Source organism: Leguminivora glycinivorella, chromosome Z, assembly GCF_023078275.1.
Source record: "Leguminivora glycinivorella isolate SPB_JAAS2020 chromosome Z, LegGlyc_1.1, whole genome shotgun sequence".
In the NCBI taxonomy this organism is placed as follows: Eukaryota; Metazoa; Arthropoda; class Insecta; order Lepidoptera; family Tortricidae; genus Leguminivora; species Leguminivora glycinivorella.
This window is the reverse complement of record NC_062998.1, coordinates 25949220-25975266: the sequence shown is the minus strand read 5'-3', so window position 1 is coordinate 25975266 and position 26047 is coordinate 25949220. Positions and strand designations below refer to the sequence as shown.

The 26047-nt window shown below is 37.7% G+C and overlaps 1 protein-coding gene across 1 annotated transcript; it reads left to right on the top strand.

Moving 5' to 3' along the window:
• The first annotated feature begins 531 nt into the window (after positions 1-531).
• Positions 532-24358, top strand: LOC125240878 (neural Wiskott-Aldrich syndrome protein-like). Its single transcript, XM_048149027.1, is given in 11 exon segments — positions 532-828; positions 3215-3442; positions 3689-3788; positions 6085-6276; positions 9234-9347; positions 9549-9731; positions 14238-14330; positions 17513-17602; positions 17605-17720; positions 18037-18123; positions 18376-24358. Coding segments are annotated over 11 exon segments (1452 nt in total). The 5' UTR covers positions 532-741; the 3' UTR covers positions 18538-24358.
• The last annotated feature ends 1689 nt before the right edge of the window (positions 24359-26047 follow it).

Genomic DNA, 26047 nt, shown 5'->3' with positions numbered 1-26047 from the left:
AGACTGTCTGTGGGGAGCCTTAGAGGGTGGGCCCACGGGCGACTTTTTTGTCGTGACCATGGGCTAGTATGAAAGTGCGCTCACGAAGCGACGCAACTTTTCATACAAATACGTAAGTCGTACTTTGTCGCCCGTGGGCGCGCACCCTTATTTGAGACAGTTCAAATTGTGCCAAATGGCATAAGTCTGTTGAGCCCTCTATAAGTCATAACCAGCATATGGCAACATTGACAAAAAGACCCATCGGTATTGGCTAAACACGTGTCAAACACGTTTCAGTGCTGCCCACGTAAAAAGCGCTTTAGTACAGACAGTCTATAAAATTCTGTTGTGTCCTGAACAGTCGATTTGGATTATGATATCTGTATGTTATTTTCTAGTCCATGATTAATTACGAGTACTTACTAATATAAAATATAGTCATCTTTAATTTTTCGTCATATAATTTTTTATTTCTGTCTTGGAATCAAGGCAATTTTGACATTGTATGCAACATCTGGCAACATTAGTTGTATGATAGATGTGGTTCAGAGAGAAAGTTTATTACTAGTTTTTAGTGTTCGTAGACGCAAATTAAGATACAAAATCAGTAAAAATATCATAATACTTATTAAGTTGCCGCATAAAAAAGGGCATCAAAGTAGTTATACATATACTATTGAAAAACAGGAATGAGTGCCATCTGGGGCTGTGCCTGTCTGTAGCGATTGAAGGTATCCTAACAGAAATAAAGACAACAGGATGCCGAGGGGAGAGCATAGGCCTAGCGTATTGTTAAGCCGCGAGGAAAACGAACAAGTTTTCAGCCTCATCGGACCGAAGTGCCAGGTGCGTACAATCCTACCAAATATCGGCGAGCCCTCGTGATTCAGCGACTAGATTACGTATCTCGCCGTGCTTGTGGATTATCTGTTGCTATCAATGCGATTGTGATTGCTGTTACAGCGAATTTTAATATGATTTGAAATATATGGCATGCAAATAGCCTTATAAAGACTAGTACCAGGTTTTCTAATCATAATTATCTCTGTGCACAGTTTTAGAAACTGGGGAGTGGGTGTATTTTGTTTGATGTATTATTTTCTGCCTTATTTCTCACTCTCATTTGCCAGTTATGGATAATATTTAAAATTTGATATATTTGATGAGATTTAGACTATGTTAGTGCAGATAAGATAATGACCATTGATGCCTAGTTTTCATTACCACAAAGTTGGCCTTAGCCAATTTTTCATTCCATGCTTGCCACACCATTCCTTACTCTTACTTCTTAGTAATGCTTACAGTACATTATACAATGAAAAAGTCTATAAGATTAGCTATTACAATTATTAGTTAGACCAACTATTGAAAGCCATATGAAATTACTTTTTGAATGTTATGTATTTTTGAATTTTGATATATATATATTATATGTTTTGACATGTGCCGTCAGACACTGACTTTAATGTTATGATTAAGATCCTCTCACACTAATTAATTCATTTATTATGTATAGAAATGAAAAAAAGCTTTTTTGTTTTAATTTAACAAAAATACAGGGTGGTTTCTGATGATGAACCTAATTTCGTGTCTAATTTAACGGAAAACAAAAAAAAACACGATGTATTTAGGCTGGAGAACCAGGTTTCTGATTCCTGGCTTTGTGACCTGTCAGCATCAGAATTCCAGTAAATATGTATAAGGTACAGCGGGGTAAATCTCGACGGGGGCAAATGTAACTGGTCCATTTTTTCTGTTTTACAATGTTTGTATTATTAAATAGAGTGTCTACTGGTTATATATGGTGGGTGTTCAGTGGATACATGTATAACTCAACATTATAGTGTAATAGTGGAAAAAAAATATTAGTTACAATTGTCCCCCCCAGTCGAGATTTGCCCCGCTGTCCCTTAATATATATTTGTTTCTGTGATTTCTAGTTGTTGATGTTATCTGTGTATGTGACAATATTATATTGTTACATTATACCCATAAATACAGCCTTTATTGCTTAGTTAGGTCACAGTCTATAAAACAATGGCTTTTTACACTAGTTAAGTGCTATGATCTGTATCTATGTAATATAGGATTGGTATTGGTAATATTGGTATGATACATTTAAATATTATTAAGTTGCTATGCAATTATCACTTTCCATTGATCCATACTAATATTATAAATGGGAAAGTGTGTGTGTCTGTTTCTTTGTCCGTCTTTCATGGCAAAACGGAGCAACATATTGACATGGAGATTTCAAATGAAGATAGTTGAAAGGATGGAGAGTGACATAGGCTACTTTTTGTCTCTTTTTAACCCCCCATTTCCCTAAAATGGGTGGTGAAAGTTTGTATGATAGTTCCGCAATTTTCGAACTTAACGCGAGCGATGCCGCGGGCAAAAGCGTGATACCGCCGTGGTGGTGTCTGAAGACCCGGGTTCGATTCCCGGCTCGGCCACCAGTGGGCCTTGCCGTTTTTTCTTACGTGTTTGATATCTATTTCAATTTATAATTTCTTTATAGTAGTGTGACTATTTGAAAGAAGAATAAATCAAAAATATTCAATAAAATAATTTGATTTGTTCCCTAGTTGTATAGATGGCAGCACCATCTCTCTCGCTATATCGTAATCCTGCAAAGGATTCATATAGGAGGTGCAAGCACTAATTGTTCGCCCTTAGAGTTGGTCAAAAAGGCGCCTAGCCTTACCAGCGATAACATACACTAGAGAGATTTTGTCGGGTACCACGGCGGGCGTGTGGTCTAGTGGTAAAGACGTTTGCCGCGTAAGCTGAAGACCTGGGTTCGATTCCCGGCTCGGCCGACAGTGGGCCTTGCCATTTTTTCTTTCATGTATGATATCTATTTCAATTTATAATTTATATGTAGTAGTGTGACTACTTGAAAAAAGAGCAAATCAAAAATATTCAATAAAATTATTTGATTTGTTCCCTAGTTGTATAGATTATAGTTCATAAATTGATGATATTAGTAGTAAAGTAGCTTTACAGTTAGGATACAGGAAGGATATTAATATTGTATAATTATGTAAAAAAATCAAAAGGGCATTTTACTAAAACATTTTTAAATTTCTTTAATAAATTATGTTGTTAAGATTCATTGCCGATCTTCTTCTATTTTTCTACAAATGACAGGCTGTTATCATTTGATGAACTGATAAAGTATTATATGTACTTAGATAATAGTGTCCTTCTACTTGTTATATTATTACAGAGCCTGGCAACGGCAGTAGTTCAGTTGTTTACGACCGAGGGACCAGCACATTCTGAATGGAAGAAGAAGGATACGGGCATACTGTGCTTGGTGAAGGACAACAGCAAGCGGTCGTATTTCTTCCGCATTTACTGCCTCTACAGGAAGGCAATGATATGGGAACATGAAGTGTACTTGCAGATTGAATATAAACACCCGAGGCCTTATTTACATACATTTGAAGCTGAAGTAAGCACTATTCTTTATGCCATCAAATGCTACAACTTTACCTACACTGCCTCTAAATAGGTGTCTAAATGTAATTCTTGTAAGATGGCGCCATTATAAACGGCTTTTCAGCAAAAATCACTATTCGAGCCAGGCAGTGTTAGGCAAGATAGGCAAAGTTTCAGCATTTGACGATGGTTTGATGGAAACTATCGTTTTTACTATGGGATCGTTTGAGAAGTGATATAAATAATTTCTTTATTTCAGGACTATATGACTGCTTTTAATTTTGCTAATGAAGATGAAGCTAAAATCCTCAGAAATATCCTCATTGAGAAGATTGAATTACGGAAGCAAAAGCGTGAAGGTTTGTTTTTTTATGTAGGATGTTACAGGCTAATAATATAATATTATGTTACATATTTATGATAAGTTGGTAAGTTACATAAGATATAAATATAAACATTAATATTTTCCGGTTAGTTACTGTTTCCAGCCTAATCTAACATATATTTGACTATGCTGTGCTGCACTATAGAATTTTAATAGGCGTATTTAATATCGAGGAAGTAGGTTTATCATAGTTTGCGTTATAGGACAGCAATACTCGTATTTATTTTTCTGTTACTCTTCCCTAAACCTAATTCCTTATTTAAATGAATTGCCACTTATCCTGTGGTTGAGTGAGGAAAATCCTCGTAAAGTTTCCCCTTATTTCCCCATCACGAAAAGGCACAACGGGCTAAAACGCCAAAAGATAGAATGTTCGAAATTTGAACATTACATTTAAATTACATTCAAAAGGAGGAAATGACTCGACTGACTATAATTGTGGTATTGTTATAGGATCACTCGAGCGTCTGTTTGTCACGAAAACTTTTCTCGAAAACTATTGAAATTTGGTACACATATGTAAACATGTGGCTGGGTTTCTGATTTCTCGACCTATTAGAAGTCTCGAGTTTCGAGAAATCTCGAGCCCAAAGTCTCGAGTCTTCTCGAGTCTCGAGTCTTTTTTTATAAATGGTAAAATTTTGATAAAACAATAAACAACAATATGATTAGTAGTTTTTATTGCACCACACTATTATAAAAAATGCGTAAGAGCAATAAAAATCTTATTTGAAATAAACATAAATCAAATTTTTACAAGAAAACTACAATTATTATAGTCTTGAAAATAATACCTAATCCTTTAACTTCCCCGCCTGTGCACGGGTTAAGTAAATTAAAATGTCATGTATTAAATCATAATGTCATTGAAATTAAACGTTTAAAATAACTTCTTCTTCTTCCTCGTTTCCTCATTGCCGAGGTTCGCGACCACAAGTAGCGTGTCTCCATTGAACGCGGTCATAAGCCATGTGGACTGCACAGTATACGCTGTCGCCACACGATTTCTTCACACAGTCAGACCATCTCTTACGAGCCCCACCCCAAGAATGTTTACCATTAATTCGCCATATTATGCATTGGTGCTCTCATAATGTGTCCGAAAAATCTGAGGGTCGCTCTTGGCATATTTTGGAGAGCCGTGTGGTGATATTCAGTTCTTGCAAAATAGAGATGTTTGTTAGTTCTTCTAGCTTTTCAAGTTATACTCGTAGCAGTCTTCGCCAGCACCACATCTCAATAGCGTCAATCTTAGCCACATCAAAACTTTTCAGGGTCCAAGTTTCGGCACCATACATAAATATCGAGATTATTGAAATAATCGCACTTTATTTTGACGTCGGATTCCTCTGTTCTTCCAAATCTTGTCGAACTTAGCCATAGCACTCTTCGCAGGTTATCAATGACCCAAGATACATAAACGCGCTGACTTTTTTGTAATGACGAATTGCTTTTAAATAACATGAGGCTGTCAAAACTAGCCAAAGTCGCTGCCAGCTTACGTTGGAATGAGAGGTTAGATCGCTTTATCTCGTTATAATTTATGACCGCCGTTCGACACCGTCCCCACCGCCTCGCGATGAGACCGGGCAGAAGGTAAAAAGTTGCATTTCACTTCGTCGTACTTTACATTCGGGCCTCGAGACCTCTCGAGTACCTGTCATTTTTTTCTCGTCTCGAATGAAGCCGAAAGTCTCGAGAAGTCTCGAGTTCGAGACTCTCGAGCATAAACCCTACATGTGGCCAAAGACAGACATGTAAATTTAAAAAAAAACCTTTGTCAGCTCCATGATATGTCGAAATTTTGTTACTTCTTTATTATACATGTAAAATAGGGTAACTCACGTAAAATTGTCGAAAATCGCTCGACATGTTAAGCTCCGTAACGAGTAGCATTTTCATTGAGCACGCACGATGCCGATGGTATCCCGATGCAGACTGCGGGACGCGAGCTGCGACCGTTGAATCGGCGCGGGGATCGGCGGCGGTAGCGGCGGTGCGAAACTACCCTAACTTTCGGCACAATTGTCATTTGTTGGGTTGCACACTCGTGACGGAGCGAAAAATGTCGAGCGATTTTCGACAATTTTACGTGAGTTACCCGATTTTACATGTTTAATATGTCAGTGTCTCACGGTAGTTTTGTTAATAAAATTGTTACCTCCTTATTCATATAACCTCCTTATTCATTGTTAAAAGTTAACATTACATACTTGCAGTTGAAATAAGTGTACCATTGATTTATATATACTTATAATATTGTTTTGCAGAGCGACGGCAGCGTTCGATGTTGGCGTCGCGCGCCAACAGCCAGCAGTCGGCGCGCCACAACGGCGTCCCGCCCGCGCCGCCCGGCCCGCCGCCCGCGCCCGCGCCCGCCCCCGCGCCCGCGCCCGCGCCGCACCACGCGCCCGCGCCGCACCACCAACCCGTGCATGCACCGCTCAAATCTATATCCTCTGGTAAATCTCACATCATCTAAGGCTAGGAACGCACTACGCCGCAAGCCGCAGAGCGAAGTAGGAATGTATGATACCGCAGCCGCAAACACTGTACGCACTATGTGGCCTGCGGCAACCTCACGCGGCTAGCCGCTTAGTGCGTGCATAGCCTTAAAGTTGCCAATAATAGGATATGCGGACCAATACAATCTTATATTGCTTTCAGAATGTATTTAAATTAAATTCTACTTCTTAATAGTAAATTATATTCTTCCTTTTCTTATTTAATCAGTGCTTACCACACCACATCATTATTTATCGTAATGGATTATAACAATAATATGTGACAATCCATCACAGAAAGGCCCTTATGGCAGGTATTGAGTTAGGCACAGATCCTAAATCTGCATTAAATAAGCTATCTAATACAAAAAAAATCATGGCCCTAGGCCACGTACTTTTTTTTTTAAAAATCATCAAGCATACACGTGCTAAGTATTGCACTTTTGAGAAAACGTGAAAAGAAGTTTGAAACTCACTTTAAGGGTGTTCCCATTGGAAGTTACATAAATGACGATTGATTGTGTATCTCAAGGTACATTTCTTTGAGAATCAGTTGTGATTGTGTTTCATCGACTTCCAGATCATGAAAAATCGAGCTTTGATTAGGGCAAGTCGCTTATAAGAAAAAATTAGGAAAACATATTTTTTTGGCTTTTCTTCTAATATGTTGCTATCTGAACTATAGTACATAGTTATATATGTTTCAACTTACATTTAAGGATAGAAATAAAATCCCATGGTTCATTAAATATGTATATTTTAATCAGAATATCACAATTAGAATATTTAACATCTGCTCCTATAATAATAATAATTTTCGTATAGAGACTTCTAAATTATATTTAATCAGTCTACACATTTATAACTAAAGTGTCAGAATTATTCTGCATGTCTTATTTTTTTATTTATAAATTTTTAAAGTTACATAAAAATCACAAATTATTGACTCCCATACATTTGGGAAAAGGGCCCTTATGACCATCACAGATAAAAATTACTCATTGCTAATGTATTTTATTATTTTAGTTACTTATCTTGTATTATAACAATATACCAAAGAAAAAATGTTATATGAAGTAAACTTAAAATCTTGATCATTAATCAGTAATTCTCATAAAACGTTTATTATAATTATTAATTCACACAGTACCTACCAGATCGATTTGTAATTCTTAATATTTGTTTTTTAATTATTTAAGACACTTAGTATATCGGAAGAAAACACATCTTACCACCGATAATGTCACTAATAAGGGACCATTCATAAACTACGTACCGTCAACTGCTGCAACATTGCCACGTGGCATCAACTGTGCCTATAATTGCATTTATAAATAAAGTGTTTGTTTCCTTAAGTTAAGTGAAGCCACGAGGCAATGTTGCAGCAGTTTACGGTAAGAATAAACTTTTTTATTTTAAAGTGACGACTAGGTACCTAAATCGGGTAATTTTTAAATTAGGTATCAAAGTACTTCATTGAATCGTACCTATATAACATAAACTAACTTATAAACAAAAGTTGTAAGTAATTACAACATTTTTTAACAACAGTTTTCATATATTCGAACGCGCTCTGGCATAAGGGCCCTTTTCTACTAAACTTTGAGCTGAATTTTAATATAGAAATACTTAACGTACACTACTGAAACCAAGCTACAATTGCACGTCTATTCGTATATTTTACTATTTTGCATAAATTCAAAAATCGATAATTTCGAACGATTTTACAAAAACGTCGATATCTCCGTAACTAGAAACCGCCATAAGGGCCCTTTTCTTATGGATTGTCACATATAGTGCTAGAATGTGCATATTTCGTTGAACGGTGTATTTAATTATTGATGACGATTTTACTACATCGCTCTGATCGATTAATGATCTCTGTGACAATTCCTTCTTTTTAAGTTAATAAGTGTCTAAATGAGAAAGCTAAAGAGCAAGTCACGCGTAGAACAATATTATTTTTCCCATCACTAGCTCGAAAACACGTGTTTGTTCCTTTAATACCAGCGGGTAAAAACGCATTTTATCCACTAGTGGATAAAGTAATTAGAATTTGAATATAGTATTTTTTTCTGCTTTAAAATTGATAAAGTCAGTGAATCTAGTGATGACGATGTTTTACCACCTGTGGAACTACTGGAAGCAGTGATAAACGCGTTTTTTGCGTTGTATTTTCCTCGCTATAGTGAGGGGAAAAGTTTTGTGTTACACTCGGGTGCAAATGTATTTTACTTCTCGTGTGTTAAAAAACTCGCAAGTTCAGGATTCTATTCTCGAACCACTCGCTTCGCTCGTGGTTCAACTATACAATCCTTTGCCTTGCTCGTTTTTCAATTCCACACTCGGTGTTAAAATACAACTTTGCACCCTTGTATCTTATACTTTTTAACGAGCAATTCTTGTATATTTATTTATTTATACCGACGATCTCGGAAACCGCTCTAACGATTTCGCTGAAATTTGTTTTCGGGGGTGAAAAATCGATCTAGCGTAGCCTTAGATCCCGGAAAACGCGAATTTTCGAGTTTTCATGAGTTTTTCTTTCGCGTTAGTAAACGTAAAATATGGTTTTAACTATAAAACTCCCGTGAGACCGTTTTTAAATATATTTTTAAATATGTAAAATATGGTCGTTAATTTCGCCGCGCGCGCATCGATTCCACTTAGCTCAGTCGTACGAGGTCGGTCGATGTACGCAGGTAGATCGTAGGTGTCAGGGTTTCGAATCCCGGCCAGAAATTAAGTTTTTGTTTTTTGTCTTTTTTTTGTTTTTTGTATTTATAAGAGTTTTTTTTATCTAAAGACGTGCTATATTAAAATAGAACCGAGCGAAGCTCGTTCGCCCAGATATAACAATTATTTGTTCAACGTACACACATTGTTCACATGATCTATTGCTGTTTCTGTGACAGGTATGCTGAAGAATACCAGCAAGAAACCAAAGATGAGAAAAATCACAAAAGCTGACATTGGAAATCCACAAGACTTCAAGCACATATCACACGTCGGATGGGACGCTAATAAAGGTACACCCATAGTAACTAGTTGCCACTCAAGTTTTCAGAAACAAGAAGACACTTCGTGGGATTGACACAGGCGGCATCTGTATAATACTTTGATCGGTCAACGTTAGTAACAGAGGCTGTTGTTGTGTTGCTCTGAACAATGACTGTCCGTGCCCGCTCTATACTATGTACATATAGTGTTAATGTGTGTGTGTGTTGCAGGTTTCGACTTGGACAACCTGCCGGAGGAAGAGATGCGGTCGTTCTTCTCGATGGCGGGCGTGTCCGCGTCGCAGCTGGAGGACTCGAGCACGCGGCAGTTCATCTACGACTTCATCAATGAGCACGGCGGCGTCGACGCCGTCAAGGAGGAGCTGCACAAGCCCGACCCCGCGCCCGCTCCAGGTCACGTCATATACAACTTCTAGGTTTTCCAACCATGCGTTGCCATGGTTACGGTCCTCCCTCTGCTATTTTCTGGTGATGCACCAAAATAACTTATTTCCACGAGTCTGGCTGCCACATGACAAGCGTAGCCTAGTGTGGAGCCGCAGGATATTGGACAATGTTAGATAATCAAAGTTTTTCTTTTGAATAAACTATTCTTATTCCTTTATCTAATTGGCTTCATGCATCAATGTTTAATTTGAACCAAATTTTATTTTCGGTTGATTCTTGGGTCATTCCATTGTGACGGGTGGGATATTTATACTCTTTTTTGCCTACATTTTGCTTTATTTCTGCCAAACGGCAACAATTAGCGTATTAAATATGACATTATCAATTACTTGAATAATCAATGCGTACTGTACCATCAAAAAAAATATGAAAATGAGAAATTGATGGTATAAGAAGTGTGACGGGTGGGACTTCAAAGTGCCTGTCCTCTCCGACTTGACTTACACAATTCGTAATTGGTAAGAAACTACGAAACTTTTGTTAAACAACCATTTTTTATTTAATTCCTGATATTATATAGATTAGGTATTAGTATAATTTACGCAAATAACTCGTAAAACAAAAATAATTTTGCTTCTCAATGCTTGTGACGGGTGGGACAGCGCTTTGTGACGGGTGGGACGAGTAACATTTGAGTATACAAATATATGAAAAATATAAAGACAGTTCGTTTGTATTTACTTTAAATCAGCTCTTTTATTAATTATTTAATGTTACAAGTAATAATTTCAGTAGTTTTCTTAGAGCATTAAACCAAAAAAAATATTTTTTCAACTTGAATTTTTAAAGGTTCAGAAAATTGTCAAACCTTGTCAAACAGTCTATTACCACATACTTTTATCAGTGGGTCAGAAATAATGTCAAAAATTTTACCAGTTTTAATGAAAAAGACTTCTTCCTGACTCATAGGCCTCATTGCATTCATTGTGTTCTAAAAAGTAATACCACAACCGAATTAAGCAATATTAGACATATAATTTGCTTTAATATAACCCAGTTAGGTTTAACTAAACTTAAAAGAAGGATTTTATACTCATTAACTCAAGTTTTATCAGATAACCCATTTTGCTCACCCGTCACTGTGACGGGTGGGACCTACTTTGAAAAGCGTTAAAAGTATACTTTTATTCACAAGAGCAACGCGTTTTTTAGCTAAAATAACCAACCTCAACCTAATTGTTACTTTCACAAGGTAAGACATCAAGAGTTTAGATACTTTTAGGGTAAACAAGAAAAAACTTTGTTTTATTGTGACGGGCGGGACGTGAGTTACGCATTGTGTAGACGTCCAATAAATCCTAACCATGGAACTTAATTTAAATTTACTTGCCACTGGTTTAAACAGCTTTAAATATATTTTCTTTTACACATATCACTTTCTCCATAATGTTTATTAAAAGCGCGAAATAGCGCTGCCAACTTAGGGTATATATATGCCACCTTAGACAACTGGTGCTAGGGGTACGTTTGGACACATATAAAATGCAAAAAAATGTCATAAAAAGGAAAAACTCATTGATTCATAAAATTAGGCATAATGTTCTATTCTCTAGATGTAGATTTAAATGTAAATTAAGTTATTTAATTTTTATGCCTGTGGTGTCGGTTTCGCTGGAATGACCCTCTTACCGTTAATAGCATGTTTCAAATAAATTTCCGTTAAATTATTTTTTAATTGCTTAAAATAATAAATAAAAAGTATCAAGAATGCCCGCGAAAGCTAATGAGCGAATCAGAACGCCATAAGTTGAAACATCACGTAACGTCACTCGTTATAGATATTATTTGGTTTGTATTGCGTTTGGTTATAAACATGTACCTTATTGCGATTACTTGTACAAGTACGTGGGCCATACTGAAAGTTTCTGGATTCTGATAAATAAGACTACACATGATGTTTATTATATATTTATTGTTTTTCAAAGTATATACCTTTACTATTTACACACTTTTGCATTCGTTGGAACCATTGTGTAAAGCAGTGGGTCCAGTCTTCTTTAGGGACCTCTTCGATGGCTTCGCGAAAGGCATTCACTGCCATTTCAGGGCTTGTAAATCGCAAACCTCTAAGTTTATCTTTAATTTTTGGAAATAAAAAGAAAACGCATGGTGCTAGGTCGGGGCTGTATGGCGGATGAGTCATTAATTCTACGTTTGAGGACTTCAAAAACGCATTAGTTGCCTTTAGCGGAATGTGCCGACGCGTTGTCGTGGTGAAGGACTATTTTGCTACGGGGACGCTTTTCACGAATTTTGTCGAACACGCTGGGCAAACACGTGTGTACATACCAGTCTGAAGTTACTGTTCTTTGGTTTTCAAGCGGTATAGTGGTGTAATGCCCTGATTTTCCGAAAAAAGAAGCAACAATTTTTTTACCAGTGCTTCGGCTTTTTTTAACTTTCGTCGGCAACTCTTCAAAAGGAAAGACCCATTCCGCCGACTGACTTTTCCTTTCCGGTTCAAAACAGTACACCCATGTTTAGTCACCAGTCACGATGTTATACACAGCCGTTGATTGCCCTCCGTCAATTTTTTTTTTATTATTTTACGGCACCACTCTACACGCAGTCCTTTCTGGTCTTCTGATAAATCATGAGTTATCCATCGAGTGCATAATTTCCGAACCTTCAGATGTAAATGTAATATCTTTTGGACCTGACTCATTCCTATGCCTAAGATATTGCGAATCTGCTGACACATAATTTTTTTGTCAGTGATAATTAGTTCTCGTACAGCCTCAATATTAATATCAGTAACCGCGGTCACCGGCCGGCCTTCACGTTCATCGTCATGGAGATGATCACGTCCACGTCTAAATTCACTAAACCACGAATAGACAGAGCTACGACATGGGGCTTCATCACCAAACGCTAATTGAAGTCTTTGACAACTGTCTTGCTGACTTAAGCCACATCGAAAATCGCAAAAAATCATGCTTCGATAATTTTCACGGGTTAAGTTCATTGCGACGGCGACACACAGATTGCAAACCAACGTCACGATGAAAAAACAAATGACAATCTGACAAATAAAAAAGCTACATACTGCCAGAGAGTTATTTTTTCAAATTCGATTATTGTTTTTTTACTTTGTCTTTTATAAGTGGCCAGTTCCAGAGACTATCAGTATGCCCTAAGTATTATACATATCAGACCTTTTAACACAACTTGCCTTGTCGCGTGCGAGTCCATACATCAATCGCGACTTCAAGTATGGACTCGCGCGACAAGGCAAGTTGTGCTAGAGGGTCAGTGCCTATAAACTCAATATTCATATAATATTTTATTTAACTTTTCATAAGTTTTGGCAAAAATAATTTTACATTATTTTTTTTGTCCGTGTGACTCCCCCATTCTTTCACCACCCGGACTACGTGCCCGAGCAATTTTCTGCCAAACGATTAGCACAATCAAGCGTAAAATTATGGGTGTACATAACTGGCTCAAATATTTGTCCCATGTCTCGTCTTGTCTATAAAGTCGCATTTCGTTGATATAGCAACTTTTGCACAATCATAATAGCGTATGGAACAACGCACCAAAAGTATTTGGCATCATTGATATTTTTTCTAAATATAGTATAGGGTAAATTTTAATTGCCAGTTACTGGCCAGTGTCCAATAAAATGCCACTCTATATTAAAAATGGATTCTCTTTACCTACAAACAGAGTTCATTTTTACATAAAATGTATATCAAAGTTTAATATTTTTTTATATGTATATTGTATAGACACACATCTTACTTCTGAAGCGTTGTTTGATACCTACTTTAGATGTTGACTGTATACCCATATTACACCCGACTCTTAAGAGTCCTAGCTAAAACTGAAAGAGTCCCTTTTGTAACAGGCGGTGGCGGGTACGGGCGCGGCATGCCGTCGCCGGCGCCGGCGACGCCCGCGCCCCCCGTCCCGCACCGCAGCCCCGCGCCGCCGCACCCGCCCCAGCCGCGTGAGTACCTCTGCTCTAACCCGACGCCTTGTACCCGCCAGTTGCGTCCAGCTTTATCCTGCGAATGGCTAAGGAGTGGGACTCACTTCCTGCACATTATTGCTGCCCCACTATAACTTGGATCTTTTTTAATCAAGAGGGAAAAGACATTGTAATATCCTACTTTTGTAACAAGTAAAATTTACAAGTGTAAGCTAAGGCTCTTCAAATATTGTATGCCTAAGTATAACAATAAGGTTAAAATTTTTCGAAACCTAAACATGATATCGAAACTCTTGACAAAACAAAGTTGTAGCAAATTCAATCAGCTTCTGTTCTTTCTTCATAAGCATCATGTCATTAGTACCTATACATAGTTTTCGAGACATAAACGTTTTGGTACCTAAAAATGGGTCCAACCACCTATTATGTAAGCCTAAGCAACGTTAGTAGTACTGAATGTAAATATAGAGTTAGATAGATAAATGAGCCTCGTGGTGACGTAGTTGTATGTTGTGCAGCGTCGCGCGCGCCCCCGCCGCCGCCGGCGCGCGCCGTGCCGCCGCCGCCGCCCGCCGCCTCCCGCAACCCGCCGCCGCCGAGACCCATACAACGTAAGTCTGCATCCATTACAGCGGCTCCCACACGCTTGGTGCTTGCCACACTCATCTCAAAACACAAAGAGTTATAAATAAAATAAATAAATATACGAGTAGAATCTCTTTCCTTTGACATACAGAAGAAAAGAGGTGCAACAAGAATATTTGCCAATACAATCATGTGAAGTTCCAACATTACGCTTTGCAAACGGAACATGTGTCGCTTAACTTAAAAACTGGGTAAATCCATTCGGCTATAAGGTTGATTATCTTTCAGATCATATTATATTTTTTATATATTCAACCACAGAACTAAATCAAGATAGAAGGAAAATGCTCGGCGATTAACAGCGAAACCGAGCGTGTAACGTTTTGTGTCGAGCCTATGACGTCACGAGTGTACTTTAGTGATGGGAACGTTGTCGCCGCGTAACCCATTCGATCGATTGTGGAGGTTGCGTGCGGGATGTTCTCATCAAATCATCTTCGTTGTGAAATGAAGTAAGTATATACCTGTATTCGTGTGATGACAAACAATTCACTAGTAGGTATATAATTTGCCTAAGGCCAGGAACAAAGATTTTAGTAGGTAGGTATTAGTACTACGAGTAGTTAATATTTCGTAATATTTTTAAGAAAATCGACCATGTACTCACAGCATTATCCTCATGTTATTTGTTACAACTTTTAGTAATATATAAATATAATTAACCATTAACACATTTTTAGAGTTATTTTTATTCATAATAAATATAGAGCGTATTATGTTTGTATTTGTTTTTCTGCCGACCACAAATTCAACGTTAATACCGTAACTGTAACCTATTTTAAAGTTAAATTTACTTTTCACTGGTACTTTATATGTATAGTTTCATAACAATATAAAAACATAATTATAATTTCCACTGCTTCGCAAAATCGATTTAAATCGAATAAGGAAATCGCAGCATACATGAAGATATAGTTCCGTGGTGCACCACTATTCTTAAGTTCGACGTGAGTTCGACGGACAAAATAACAAATCTACCTTCACTTTGTCTCGACAGTTTGAATAGCCTATTTTTATATCGCTTGGTTTAAACGCACGCCAAGTCGGACTCGTCAAATTAAAGCCGCAATGGAAAACTAGTTTGACGGCCGTACGTCAGCTAATGTTTTGATGTTAAAAATAGGAAAATCGTGTTTTTTATTTAATAAAAAATATTTTAGGACAAATGGTACTTACCGATGATAGGAAACACTTTGTTTAACACCCTTGCTTTTATTGGTGGTGTTTGGACAGTTAATTATCGAATACCGACCCATTTTGTATTTTTCACTGTATGTCACTCGCGGGCAGCGGTCGGGAGCAGACTGACTTGCGCGGCGAACAATGTTGCTCGCTATTTAACTTTTCCGCACGCGAAGTAGATACACTTTTTCCTTCTATCTTGATTTAGTTCTGTGTATTCAACCTTAAAGCAGATTGGATTTATTACCCAGGTTTGAAGTTAAGCGACACACATGTGGTCGAACACAGTTAATATTGTGCCATTTGTGCCGAATACCAAACAGAATACGAGTAGGTAAAAACTGGTCAAACAAGCTTAATGTTACTTGAAAAACGCGTGAATTTTATTGGTCAAATAAGCATTTGCGCCTACATTTTTAGGGTTCCGTACCAAAAAGGTACAAAACCCTTATGGCGCCGCTCTGTCCGTCTGTCTGTCTGTCCGTCTGTCACATTGCTAAATATCTTGAGAACTACTTATGCTATCGATATGAAATTTGGAATAGTTATGAACATTGTTAACTTCTACAAATTGAAGGTATAATTTTTTGAAATTTATTAATATTAAATATAGAAAATTTATTTATTTAAACTTTATTGCACAGTAAAAAAAATGTACAAAAGGCGAACTTAATGCCAGAAGGCATTCTCTACCAGCTAACCTTTGGGCCAAACAGAGATCAATAGAGAAAATGGCAAAAATGAAAGGGGGGCAAACTGTTAATGTAAAGTTACTAGGTCAAGTGGGATATCGTTAGAAAGAGCTCAAATTGTACATATCAAAACTATTTTTTAAATTTTTCTGTAGTGAAAAAAAAAAGAATTTTAAAAAATGAAAAAAAAAATACCGTCCCCCTCCCCTTTATCTCCGAAATTTACCGACGAAAAATTATTAAAATTTTACGAAACATTGGTTTTCTGCTATATAAGGTCCTAATTTTTTAGTTGCAGATATTTTAACACATGATACTTTACATAAAAATAATTAACTTTAAATATAAATTAAGAAATCTTTTCATGTAACTTTTTTGATTTCATTTTCCTAACAAAAAAATTAATTATAATTTCGTCTAAAAAAAATCATCATGTGCATTATCACATGTCACAATAACACTGTCTGTCATGTCAACAATTGTTTGTTGTAAATGTCGTAAAGGTTCGGCGGGAAAACTGCACATGTCATTGAAGTGGCCAGTTACAGTTAAGTGGTACGTAAAAGAGGTACTAGAATCTGTTCAATGAGTTTTCATTTAATAATCACATAAACAGGGTGTTTTTACGTAGCAAATTTGTTTTTCCGTTTTCTCCAAAAAAACATCGTAAAAGCTATTATGTTTCACGGTTTAATATACTCCAGAGACCGAGTACTATCAGCTGTAAAAATATCTGCATCTAATAAATTAGGACCTTATATATTACAGGAAAAATAAAATCGTGTCTGTATTTTGGAAACTTTTTTTTTTATTAACAAAAAACTTTTCAGATTTCAAATTTCAATTTACCCACCTTTGCGAATGTATATTGTTCTTGAAATGAACACAACATTTTACGTAAAATATCTTCTTTCAAATAAAATAAAAACTGCCGAAATCGGTTAACATTATAAAGAATTATCCCTGAAAAACCAACATACTATACAGGTCGCGCAAATTAGTTAGCGAATTCACCGAGAGATGATATAATAATACTCATCATTAGTACATACTTTATACAGTCTCTGAGAAACTTGAGATTTTAATTATTGAAAGTTTGTACGGAACCCTCGGTGGGCGAGTCTGACTCGCACTTGGCCGGTTTTTAAAGTGTTATGTATTTTCTAGTGACAGCAATGGCTTGAGAAACTATAAACACTTCTCCAGTTTGTCCACACGTTCGCGTTCGCTGTTACGTGGGGAGCGTATCATAATGTGGGCATTGTGTGTTCTAGCACCGTCGAGTGCGCCCCCGGCGGTGCCGCCGCCGCCGCCGCCGACGCAGCCTCCGTCGGGCGCGCCGCCGCCGCCGCCGCCTGCGCCCCCGCGCCGCCCGCGCCCCCCGCCCCGCCGGCGCCGCCCGCCCCGCCCGACGCTGCTGTGCCGATGGACGCAAGAGCGGCGCTCATGGAGAGCATTCGCAGTGGAAACAAGGCCTTGAAGGTGACTATTGTTCTTTCATAATACCTATTTCTGAACCCCGACCCGAGCCTCGGAACAGGTTTCCATGGCCAGTCACCTCCCGGGCGATACTTCTATCGACATAATTTCGAAGGACTCAATGATTGCCAGTTACATTCCATAAATGTTATAAATGTCCATTGTAATGTGGCAACTTTAGTAACAGTAGCCAGTAACCTGCTAGTCGGGTTATGTTCGTCTTCGTAGTGCCTTTGTATTATGTACCGAATTATGCATGTTATCGGCTACGCTCGAAGCACATGATGACAGTGAATGAATATTGTGACATCGGTTGCAGCACGTGGAAGCCGGGGCCAAGCCGCCCGCGGAGGACAACCGGAGCAACCTGCTCAGCGAGATCCGGCAGGGCGTGGAGTTGCGATCCGTGAGTACCTGCCGCACATCTACATCATGTCCTTATTGTATTCTTTACATATTTACATGACAAAAAGTAACATTTAGCAAAAAGTATGTTTGAAATTTTAATGTAATAAATTACAATGCACGAAAAAGATACCAATTTCTTAATAGAGGCATATTGTAGAGAATTCATATGTATGTACATAAATGTTGTTTATCGCGAAGTAGGTGTTGAGACGTTGTCGTAAGACACATGTGTTTGTGTGTGTTGTTGCAGGTGTCTCGGGCGGGCAGCACCGGCGCGGCGCCGGCGGGCTCGGGCGGCGCGTCGGGGCTGGCCGTGGCGCTGCGTCGCGCGCTCGACGAGCGCTCGCGCGTCATACACTCCTCCGACTCGGAGGACAGCGAGCCCGCCACCAGCGACGACGACTGGGACTAGCCGCGCCCGCCTCGACTCTCAGCGCGCATCGACACGCTTGCCAAATGCCTAACGACAAACACGAACGTGCGGGGTGATGTTTGCCAGTGATCGGCAATATCGGTATTTTGTTTTTTCACAAATTAAAGGAATTTTCGACAAACAGACGCGTTCGCCAAGCGTGGGGATGTCGTGTTTGTGTTCGGTGGTGTTTGCAAACAGCAAACTTGTGGAGCCGCTCTAAAATATTCCATATTTTTTTTTTACATTCTACTTTTACGTCCCACTATTTCGGCGAATATCAAACAGTCGCTTGATATATCTGAGGTCATTTTTTAGAGCTTTAATTAGATCGCACAATTGTGCTGTCTGTTAGAAAGAGAAACACGTACTTTTCACTTATTCCAATGGAACCTTCAAATTATTTTTTTTTCCGATTCTACGTTAATATAAATTACTAATATTGTAGGCTCTAAGATACCAATTTCAAACCGAACGCGGTCAATAGAGAAAGGCAGTAATTAACAAAATGTACAGTCAACTAATTGGAACCAGTGACGTTATAATATAAATCAGATTGTAAGAAATCTCTTACTGCTTGTCATTTTGACATGGTTGTAGAGTGGCCTAGTGGTGGTGGTTCCTATTGGTTGACCGTACACTTTGAAGTGTGACCTGTGTTTGGTTGGCATGATTTCATAATATAACCTAACAATAGTAATAGAATACAAGGAACAAGAAACTACAAAAGGGACTGTTTGGAACACAATGTTTGACTCCGTATATCAAAAGTCCCTGACCGTAGCGTTTGAGTTACGGGCGGAAGGTGATTTTTCAGTTTTTAGATTATTTATCGGAAATGTATGGTATGACACTTTTACAATTCCTTCTACTAGGACGTTCAAACCAAAATACGGGGTCAAAATCTATGTTCCAATCATATCAGTCAGTTATAATTAATTATAAGCATTCGTTGCCTGGTTCAGAAATGAAATCAGGCGTTGGGTTTGTATGTAGAGGTAAGCTGTACTGTATGTTTAAATATTTAATGTGTATACAATGTACCTAAATTGTAGAAAAATGACTGACAAAACAATCGTGATTTTATCATTATAGAATTTTGTCATACATACGATTATTTCCAGTTTTTGGTTAATTTTGTCTTTGGCATAAAGAGTAATAGTATTAACACCACAAATTTACTAAATACATTGATAAAATTTATGTGTATAACCAAAATAGATTGCACATAACCAAGATGCGCGAGGAGGATATTTAGTATCATTTCCATCTGTTTCCACGCGAAATCACAGACTGGAAGTAAGCGCACTGTACCTGAGGAGGTGTCGCCCGCTAGAGAGAGGCCCCGCCGCGCGCCGGCGCCGGCACACAACTCGACACGTCTATTACAGACCTTCATTTCAAACTTTGAATTCACATTCACATTCTTACTTTGTTAACCTGGTCTCTGTCATTGTCATTCGCCTCTCTCTAAATCGCGAGACCTAATATCATGTGATGTAGATATTTTAGATTTATTCAAATTGAGATACCATCAACACGCCTAAAAACCTTACCTGACATAAGTTTTTTGGGCGTTGATAGAGCACACGTTTACGTGCAGTTAATACACTGTTGTACAGTTCAACAATAGGTTTCCAATTCATTATTTTTCCTTATCTCCTTGCAAGTGTGGAGAAAAGCACTGTAAACCGGCAGACAAGTATGGTAGCGCGATAAATGATAAAACATCAGGCCGTCCCTATCGAACTTACAAATAGTGTGATAGGGGCGGCCTGATGTATGTATTATCATTTATCGCGCGACCATGCTTGCCTGCCAGGTTACGGCAATCCAAGGCTTGGATTTTGCTGCTTTAACATGTACAGTCAATAGTAAAAATATGGGTGTACCAAAGTGGCACAAAATTATGTAGCTTTCATTCGTCGTCATAAGAACTATGGGGCATATTTTTTTAAATTGGTACAGTTTTCTACAGGCTCGTGCCTCGTGCTGACTTGATCCGACACCTGTTATTATGAGTAATAACGCTCAATTAATGTCACTGTTCAGCAATGTATTAACGTCGAACCTTCTAGATAAAATGTTGGGACCCCTATAAGGGAAACTGTCTACATATTTGTGATCGTGACTGTACGTGATACATAGTTTAGCTTTGATCGGACAATAGAAGAGTCTTGTTTTAATATGTAAGTAAAGGCCCATTGAACTCAAATTTAAATGGGCATCCACCTAAGAATAGAAAACATTTTCCTTCTGATCTAATTATACATAATCTTAGATCAAATGAAACTATTTTCTCATAGCTCGAACACTTCCAGCTTAGAACACTTGGATGTATTGGTAATTTTTTCTTTGTATATGACATTCATTTAATGTCTAATTATACATTTAAAAAATGAACATATTCTATTTAGCATTACATTAGTCAAGTGAAAAAGGAATGCTCAATATAATTAGTACATTTTCCAGCCGTTGCAATAATTCGCGTTTCGCGAGTCACTTCTGCCACTAATTGCTGTGTCATCTTGCGTGCTCCTGCGCTGCCATGCATAACATTAGAAAACCATACAGCTGGAATACCATGACACTCAGGTTAACTAAACGGGTCGATTGCCGCGTCCTATTTTTGGCTGTACTAACAGTCGAGATAGCAACTATAATTTTAGTATCGGCGATAGATGATGTAAAAATTGTTTTATCGGTTTCGTATCTTTTTGCTATGGGATTACAGTCGCCATGTGAAATCGACTACACAGCGCTAAGGCGCTTTTTTAATTTATTACGTGCAACCTTACATTATTAGTCAATAACAATATAATTAATTGTTATCTTTTTAGTCGGCAACCATAGTCATTTTATGGTTTAAGTTAAGATATTTATTAGTGTAACTATTGTAAAGTGTCGAAACGCATTATCTATATACACCTATAAGGCATTTCAGGCATTTGGTGTCTTGTGCCAACTATCGTTAATGTACGATTCTTATCGAGCCGGGTAAAAGCGCCTTATGTACAAGCCATAGTGTGACGTGAAAGATACCGTAGTAGAATGTCTATAGTGGCGGGACTAGAGGCGGTAACGGGAGTAATCATTTTCGTTTGCTAGGAGTCTACCACTCGGACGCCAATCTTCAGTAGAGTAGAGCTTGCGCGGAAAGAAAAGAACTAGTTCCCAAAGGTGTATTTTCCCGCACAGATTCAGAATACGTGCCTCCACGTTTTTAGCGCAAATTGTTTCCTCATTTGTTTCCAATGCCTTTTTAACCCCCAACGCAAAAACGAAGGGGTGTTATAAGTTTGACGTGTCTGTCTGTCTGTTTGTCTGTCTGTCTGTGTTTGTGTGTCTGTCTGTGGCACTGGCACCGTAGCTCCCGAACGGATGAACCGATTTAGATTTAGTTTTTTTTTGTCTGAAATCGGTCCACTATGTCGTTGTCGGGGGTTTTTTCAAAATTTTAATTTTGTGGTTAGGTTATTGTTTATCCAGTTCCAGAACAGCATCCAGATTTAGTATGACAATTGACAATACATACAGTATGGGAATAAGGGCTGGCGCTGGCCGATAAGTGTTGCACATTACGCTATTGCATTATGATCAATTTACTAGTATCATGACCAGTCTTATATTGCTTATCTTATAGCTTGTATCTTTCGATTTCAAGTTGAACTCGTTTGGAGAAAATAATCAATATTAGGACCATAGAGGTAATGATAATAATTGATAAGCATAAAATATCGTTTTGTACCTTGTTTATGTGCGTTTGTTTTGAATAATAATGTATAGGGAATAAGGTATTAGGTACCTAATCTCCGAACGAGTTCAGTTTAAAAAGAAATATCTGAATTAAGTATTAAGGAAACTATCACAAATAAAATGCTGAAAACCTGCAAAAATATGTAGTAAAGCAGAGTACATTGTAAAGTCATCCTAGATAAGTGGTTTATGCAGTAATGTTACCACCAGACATCGTAACTTTTCCAGCAATTTCGGTGCAGTATGGTAGAAATAAAGGAATTCATTCGTGTTTTCTAGGTAGATGGTCAATTAAGGCTCATTTTACTGTTAGGTATTAATCCTAATTAACGCATTCACTGCCACCCTCTTTTCCTAAGGTGCCACACTTTGATGTGTCCCATACGCACACGTGAGTTCAACCGACCATTACCCAGTGCCTGCAACGCACATATGAGTTCATACTAATTAGCCGGGACCACATGCACAGAGCGAGAAACGCGTATATGCGTTGGTGGCAGTGAACTATTCCAGCTGGCTTCAGAGTCCATAATTCGGACATATAGGTACAGTGTGGAAAGTTAAGTCGGGGCCTGGAGGGGAACTACCTTTACCCCCTTATTCATAAACGTTCACTAAAGTTATCAAGCCGATAAAGTTTTTGTCCCTTTCCGACGTATTAGTTTGATAAAAAGGGACAAACGAACTTTATCGGCCTGATAACTTTAGTGAACGTTTATGAATAAGGGGATAGATCTTTAAGCTGGCTCATTTTACTTAAAGAAGACATTCCTTTATTTGTAAAAAGAAAAAACTGCATTCATAGATTTCGAAAACTCGCTTGCCTCGACCGGGACTCGGAACTAACTAAAATACAATTTTAAAAAAACACTCGCTATTTTATTATTATATTTATTATTCAGGATAAAATATCTCTAATAAACATTTAGTTTTAAAAATAAAATTGATCGTTAAACCTAAGATTAACTTTATTTTACTATCGATTGCGACAGCGAGTTTTAGAAAATCTTTAAATGCAATTTTGTTTATTTTTAAAAATAAAGGAATGTCTTCTTTAAGTAAAATGAGCCAGCTAAAGGATTTAAGGTAGGTTCCCTCCAGGGCCTGACTTATCTTTCCACCCTAGATATTCCTTTAACGCGACAATGCTGTACCTAAATCGCTGGAAAGGAAAAGTTACGATGTCTGGTTACCACCATGCCGGCCCTTTATTAAAATCTATAATAATATGATCCATTAGAAATCGTTTGCATATATCAGGAAATCATAGATATTTAAACTGTAAAATTCATCTTCCAAATTTCGTTATTAGAGGGAAAGGGTACACTAGGCCCTGTAACAACATTAGAGGCATAGAATATTTTTATACATTGTAGCAAGAAAGAAGAAATAGTATGTACAGTAATTACAGCAGGAACAAGGATAAATTGCGACTTATCAAGCCGGAAATTCTACCACAATAAAGGTATCGATACTATTGATTAGTTGATTTTTGTGTGGTTTCTACATATTTTTGCAGGAAAACGGAACGCGGTTTGTTTACAATATTTAGTCAAGCAAGTATTTAGGTTATACTTGTTTGTGCAATAATAAGTGGATACGCTCTATTTGACCTCCAGCGCGCCTGGAGAGCGGCGTTGCCGTAAGCCGCAGCCGCTCGCGTCACCATTCCATGCTATTCTTGCTGGTTAATGCAGGAATGAGATCAAAATAACTATTAGAGGGTGCGCACACGGGCGAATTTTTTGTCTCATCGGTGTGTTTCTATGAAAAGTTGCGTCGCATCGTAGGCGGACTTTAATACTAGCCCGTAGACCGATGGGGTGAGCGACAAAAAAGACGCAGCCAAAAGTCGCCCGTGTGCGCACCCTCTTACTAAGAATTTATATGTATAGTAGATTTAAACATTGAATAAAAAGCGCAAAGCTATTTTTATAATATTAATGTTTTCCATTGTTATTTGTAATATTACCAATTGTATCTTACGGGCAATTTGACTAACAAATCATGTTATTATCGCATGTAACACTATGTTGACTAAATAAATATTGATTAATTTAAATTATATAAATCCGTTTCATTTATAAAGCATCGTAAATCAACGAGACCATCGTCACGGCAAAAATTCTACATTTGGCACTAATGCAGAGCTTTAGTCGGTTAAGGACAGATTTAGTAATGTGACAGACAGACGGACAGAGCGGCACCATAAGGGTTCCTTTTTTACCTTTTTGGTACGGAACCCTAATAGGCTAGTTTCCTATACTTAAAATAAAATATTTTATGCAGTGCACGAAATAAAACACCACATAATTAGAAGTTAAATCTTTGAGTAATTATGTTAACTAGAGAGGGCACCTCAACTTGATTTTGTGTAACAACACTTAGAGCCGATCGGCACAAACGCGCTTACGCCATGTTGCGGCGGCCATGTTTAGTTGAAACCAAAGAGTAAAAAATGCAACAAAAGCAGACGTGACAATATCGCAAGTTAGTTCAAGTTTCCTATCATACATTAAATTATATATATTTATCGACGCAAAAAGGTTATTTAATTATTATTGTCAGAATTGCACAGTTTTCCGACATGTCGGTCTATAACAGATTCTCAATACGCGTGTCGAATTTCATGTGAGTATGTAAATGTAAGTGCAGTACCTAACCTGCCTGAATGAATTTGGGTAGGTAGACGGTCAAGCAAATTATGAGAGTATAAAAACGCGCGAAATTCAAATTTTCTGTGGGACGATAAACCCGCGCCCATACATACATGGATGTATATAAAGTTATGTATGCGACTATACATAATTAGGCATTAAAACACTCATATTATCTTATTAACACAACAAAAACAACACTCATGCTTCAATGCCTACCATTATGCAAATGTCACATAAATAACTAATATCCAGTTGCGGCTACGTGTACACATGTACGCTCAGTCCGTATGCAGCTTTATATGTGGGCATTTAAAAAAATTGGGACTCGCAGAGTTGTTAAAAAAAGTTAAATCGCTGTCAGTTTGTCAGTTTTGCAACGATAATTAAGCATGGAATTTCAATAAAAACATCGTTTTTGATTTAATTATGTAAATTATACTAAGCTATAATCTAAATTCAGAACGTGAAAAAAGTTTAGTTTTAAATACAGATTTCAAGCTTGATTGTCGTTACAAAACTAACAGCGATTTATGTTTTTTGTTAACAACTCACGCTAATTGAGAGTCATAAATTAAAAAAAATGCCCATGTAAACCCATGTCACTTCTATACTACGACTTCTAATCTATACACTCTATGCAGGGCTCATCATCGCGACCGAAAGGTCGTAAGCGCCGAGTAAAATCGTAGCGCTTGCGACGTTACGGAAGCAGGCCATTGGTTCACACCCCGCCCCCTCGCCCCGCCTTCAGCTTACAGGCTGTGACACGTTCGTTGTTTGCTATAGCTCCTCTATACGAAGTAATAATTACTCAATGAGTTAAATATGGCCAGTAGTTATTTTTAAACATAATTTCTATTTAATAAGTCAAAAAGAAGATATAAAGTAAATGCATTGACCGTGACATCACTCCTCAGTATTTCATATAGTATTAGTATAATTCCATATTAGCAAATCGTTTTGACTGTGGTTCATAAAAAGAAGCTGATTTGACTAGTAGGAAACTAGCCTAATAATTATACATCACTATGCATTACGTCTAAAGAATAAGGTACAAATCTCTATCTCTACGCTTTGGTATTTTTATATAAGAA